At 43.1% G+C, this 5,599-nt stretch overlaps 1 protein-coding gene across 1 annotated transcript; it reads right to left on the bottom strand.

Annotated features, from left to right (window-relative positions):
* Positions 1 to 394: 394 nt before the first annotated feature.
* Positions 395 to 3,097, bottom strand: LOC140817860 (uncharacterized). Its single transcript, XM_073177652.1, has one exon. The coding sequence runs from the start codon at positions 3,095 to 3,097 to the stop codon at positions 395 to 397; it is 2,703 nt and encodes a 900-aa protein (XP_073033753.1).
* Between the last annotated feature and the right edge of the window lie 2,502 nt (positions 3,098 to 5,599).

Raw genomic sequence — 5,599 nt, 5'->3', positions numbered from 1 at the left:
ACATAATAGACAGGCTTCTGATCAGAGCCTTCTTCTTTGATTAACACTGAACTGACAGCATGCTCTGTAGAGGATAAATACAGGAATAATCGCTCCCCGGGCTCGGGCTTTACTAACACCGGGAGCTCTGCAAGATGGGCTTTCAAGTCCTGGAAGGCTTGTTCACATTTATCGTCCCATCCGAAGTGCTTGGCCTTTCTCAAGACTTGAAAGAAAGGATAACTTCTGTGTGCTGATCGGGATATAAATCGAGAAAGGGAAGCAATCCTTCCCGTCAGCTTTTGCACCTCTTTTACAGACTGGGGAGAGGGCATACACAAGACAGACTTTACCTTCTCCGGGTTTACCTCAATTCCCCGATCTGTTACCATGAATCCCAGAAATTTGCCACTCTTTACGCCAAAAATACATTTGGCCGGGTTAAGCTTGATCCATGTTGCATGAGGGTGGCAAAAGTTTCCTGTAGATCATCAATAAAAGTAGTGACCTCCCGGGTCTTGCTTAAGATATCATCCACATAGACCTCCACGTTCCGCCCCAGCTGTTTCTCGAACACTTTGTCCATAAGACGCTGATAAGTGGCCCCTGCATTCTTCAACCCGAAAGGCATTACAATATAACAAAATGTACCTCCCGAAGTGACGAAACTAGCTTTATCTTGATCTTTTTTGGCCAAGGGAATCTGATGATACCCCTGGTATGCATCCATAAAGCTCAACAGCTCATAGCCTGAGGTGGAATCTACCAGCTGGTCAATCCGGGGCAGCGGATAATGATCTTTGGGGCACGCTTTGTTTAGATCGCGGAAGTCTACGCACATGCGCCATTTGCCAGTGGATTTAGGTACTAAAACCACATTGGAAAGCCAAGTAGGGAATTGAATTTCCCGAATATGCCCCGCCTTCAGGAGCTCCTTGACTTGTTCTGCTATGACTTTGTCCTTTTCAGGACCAAAGTGCCTCTTTTTCTGCTTCACGGGGTGAGACCCCGGGAGGATGTTTAAATGATGCTCCGATAAAAAGGGGGAAATCCCCGTAAGCTCCTGCTGGGACCAGGCAAACACATGAATGTTAGTTTTTAAACATTTAATTAAACTTACCCGGGTGGTCGTGCTGAGATCCTGAGCCACCCGGATCTGCTGTCCTGGCCCAATCTCCACCGCCTCCTGCTCTTCCTCGGCCACAAAGTGTATCTCCCCTTCCTCCACTATCCTTCCTCCTGTCTCACCTATCTTAGCCCTCTTCCCCTCCTTCTTAGATCTGTTCTGATCCGCCCGGACCGCTTCCACATAACACTTTCTAGAAGAGGGTTGATCTCCCCGGACTTCTCCTACCCTTGCTCCCACAGGAAATTTTATTTTCTGGTGGTAGGTAGACGCTACAGCCCTTAACTCATTCATGGCCGGCCTCCCAAGGATGATGTTATACGATGAGGGGGAGTCCACCATAGTGAAGGAAGTCATCACTGTTCTCTTGAGATCGTGAGAGCCCAGGGTCAGAGGTAAAATAATCTCCCCTTCCGGATAAACCACGTGCCCGGCGAAGCCAAAAAGAGCAGTTTCCACTGTTTCAAGGTGATAGCCCTGTAAATCCATCTGCTCAAAAGCATCTTTGAAAATTACATTCACAGAACTGCCTGAATCCACGAAGACCCGCAGAATGTCATAATTCGCCACTCGGGCTTGGATCACCAAGGCATCGTTGTGGGGTAGATTCACCCCTCTTAGGTCCTCCGGGCCGAAACTGATGATTGCCTCACTCTTCCTCGATCCTTCCACCTCGAAACACTCTCTCCTACTCCTTGACTTCCTCGCTCGATTGGAGTCTCCATCAGTAGAGCCTCCGGATATCATTTTAATCGTCCCTACAACCGGGGGTGACTTCTTTCTTTGCTCGGGTTCAGGCCCCCTCCTCCTTCCGGGTTCGATTCTAGGATTGTTTCTCACACCCCCTCCCCGGGAACTAGATCCGGGCTGCCGGGACGTCCATGGCGGCACCCTAGACATCTGGGTATTGATAATGGGCCTTGGGAGGGAAGGCGCAACATAATTTCCCTTCAGAACTTTGCAATCCTCAGTGTTATGGTAGCCTAACTTGTGAAGCGCACAAAATCCCTTTTTCTCTGGCCGGGCCAGTTGATGATCCGGGGCCAAATCCCTACTACATTCCTGCACCTCCCTCTCTCGGGAAATCTTCAGAGGCACATGATGAGAGAAATGCCCTGAATTGCCCCTCTTTTGTCCCCTCTCCTCGGGCTTAGATACCCGGTCTCCTCTTTCTTTCCTCACCGCTTCCCTCTTTTGTTTCTGGGCTTCCTCCATATTTATGTACTTCTCTGCCCGGGATAACAGATCCTCAAAATCCCCGGGCACCTTTTTGGTTAGTGATTTGAAGAATTCACCCTCTCTCAAACCCTGGGTGAAGGCAGTAGTCTTGGTCTCGGTGGCACAAGACGGGACGTCTAGAGCCACTCTGTTGAATCTTCTGATGTAAGCCCGCAAACTCTCCTCAGGGCTCTGCTTTACCTCAAAAAGACTGAAGGCGGTCTTTTTGTATTTCTTACTACTACTAAAGTGGTGTAGGAATACCTTTTGGAAATCTCGGAACGAATGCACGCTTTGGGGGGACAAACCCTCAAACCACCTCTGAGCGGAATCCACCAGAGTGGTCAAGAACACTTTGCACTTGATTCTATCAGTATAGCAGTGTAACATGGCCATGTTCTCGAATATGGCTAAGTGCTCCTCCGGGTCCGCATTGCCATCATAATCTTTTATTTTGGCAGACTTGAAGTTTCCAGGAAGAGGTTCCCGAACAATGATATCGGCAAATGGACATCCCTTTGCCGCGGCCCGGGCAGAGCTGCGACTTTCCAGCTGTCCTTCTAGGACCTTCATTTGCTGCTTTAAATCTTTCAACTCCTCTGCTGTAGTCGGAGCCTTCGACCCGGCACTATAATCTACATTCTCTTCACTCCCTTCCTCCTCCTCCTTTCGCCCCTGCTCCTGTTCTTGCTCCTGCTCTTGCTCCTGCTCTGGTGGTGTGTTACGTCGAGAAACTTCTTTCCGGGCCATAGCATGAACCATTGCATCAGCCATCATTTTTTTTAATTCCTCTCGGGTCATGGTTACGAGATTCTGGTCGGTATTATTAACGTTTACTTGTCTGGAAGATTGTCCCCCGTCCGCCTGGGCCCGGGAGTTATCTTGGTCTGTTCTTCTGGTACGAGCCATATCAACGCCTCGAGCTCAATATAATTTCCCACAGACGGCGCCAATGATGAGATCCTCTTGAAATGGGCGAGCCGGGTAAGGAGCTCCAATCGGATCAAATCAACAATTTTTAATGTTTTGGGAATTTTGAGCGAAGACAATGGCTTGAACGACACCTGCAAACAATGAAAAGAACTCGTGAATGGGCGCCGGAGGGGTTTCCGACGTAGCCACTCCGATGATAAAGTCAGCAGGTTGTATGATGATGAACTTCGAACAATATTTGAGGAAAAATACGTAGAATGCTTAAAGTTCAAAGGTTTTTTTTTTCAGGATCATTTAATGACATTAATACCTGCTATTTATAGGAGAGGAATGGGTAGTTACCTCGATTCCCGCGTCACCTACTAAGTCGGTTTACCATACTAGCTTCTGATGACTTCTCGGACACTCCAAACCCAAGTTGTTCTGGCGGATTAGATTGGCTGTAATGATTACACTCGAGTGTGGCTCATTTATCGAGGTAGCGCTATTCTCGAGGTTGCCCAAGTGGGTATCCAACCGAGAACATTCCCTGGACAGGTGAGAAGCACCCGGTCAACTCTATGAGGACCCGGGCTACTGGTAAAGGACTGCGGATGAAGCCATCACACCCGGGAAGGGAAAACTTACCCGGGCATTCACAAAACTACCCGGTACCCTGGTTTGTACACATGGGTTTCAGATGAACAAACCCATATCCTTATAGGGGTATCACCAGTAGTAATGGTGCAATGTAGGACTGAGTGGTTGCTGCTTTATCAAAAGCTATATATAGTAGTAATGGTGCAACTCAAATCTTTTAAACTCGCACAACAGCTCAAGCACCACGGTTCGATCGCTCTACCAAGTAAGGACAATTATTGAACTCAACATATACTGTTGGATGTTGTCCACTTTTTCCAACTATTTATGTATAATGTTACACACGTTGGTTGATAGGACCAAATTTCCTACATCAATACTAACATTAATGTATATTTTTTTAATTGATAAAAAAATTGAAAGAATAATTGCAATAATTATAAGCACACAAATTTGGAGATTTTTTCCAGAGCCATCACCAACATTCAATAAACATAGTGGTCCAAATTAAGAAAAAAATATTAATTTATTACTGTATAAATCTATGTTGCATCTGACGTAATTTATTTCGCATAATATGCAGGAATCTTATAAAGTATCTGTGTAAAAATTTAATAAAAATAAATAATCGATTTTATTTTATTTGGGAAAAAAACAAAAGGAACATAAAAAATTATTAAAGTCCTCTTGATGTCGGCACTCAAGAAATTTCTTCGTCAAAACAAATCCTCGACAAGGACTAACGTTGTTTGAGTCGAAGATGCACAAAATTTCAAATTTAGTATGATCAAATGTTGTTTTGTTGAGAAATGAATAATGAAACAAAACTTGCAATAATTAAGAAACTTTATCAACCCATTAAAAATTACCATAAACTAACTCTCTATTTCTCTATAACTGATATTAGTTTAATAGTTGTAGGGGTGTCAATCGGGTGGGTTGGGTCGGGTTTCGGGTCAATCCGCGAAGTTTTTTTATTTTTTTTCAACCCGAACCCGAAGCAACCCGAAAACCCCCAACCCGAACACGAACCTATATAACCCGACTCAATCCGTCTAACCCGTCTAACTCAACCTGTATACCGTTTTTATTTTTAATTTTTAAGTTAATTGCACATGACTGTCATAATTTCGCAATCAAATTTCAATTTTCATCATTATATTTTTGAATCAGATCCAATATACCTCGTACTAAGTTGAATAATTATTCTCATTAATTTCTTTAAAATTTAATTTTCTAAATATTCTAATTTTTCAATGCAAAATCATAGTTTCGTGCACTATAATATTTGATAAATACACGGAATATAATATTTCTGCGCCATTAGTATTATTTTACTGATTCATAATAACTAATATGTAATTAAAAGATAGTCACAAATGATGAAAACTCATGCCCTTCGTTACTAAATAAATAAAGAGTAGGTTTTTTTGAGACAGTCTCACAGATCTTTAATCATGATACAAATGAATTCTCTTCATATTTACAATAAAAAAAATACTTTTTTATGATAGCATAAATAGAAGATTTGTATAACAAAATTGAAATGTGAAACCGTCTCATAAGATTTTTGTGATAAATAAATATGTCACTTGGAAAATATGAAAGCAGAAAGCACAACCAATGTAATAAAAAGCGGTAGGCGGTTTCCTGTCGCATAGGCGGTTTTTTTAGCCTTAATATATAATATTTCTTGTTTATCTCCATATTCCTCCAAAATTCACATGCATTAGATTCTAGCTCAAAATCCATGAAATCTTTCTC

Source organism: Primulina eburnea, chromosome 17, assembly GCF_022965805.1.
Source record: "Primulina eburnea isolate SZY01 chromosome 17, ASM2296580v1, whole genome shotgun sequence".
Classification (NCBI taxonomy): Eukaryota; Viridiplantae; Streptophyta; class Magnoliopsida; order Lamiales; family Gesneriaceae; genus Primulina; species Primulina eburnea.
This window is presented reverse-complemented; position numbering and strand designations above follow the sequence as displayed.

Bases quoted from the DNA above. Each gene is read 5' to 3' on its own strand.
- LOC140817860 (XM_073177652.1), bottom strand. From the start codon at position 3,097: ATGGCTGATGCAATGGTTCATGCTATGGCCCGGAAAGAAGTTTCTCGA.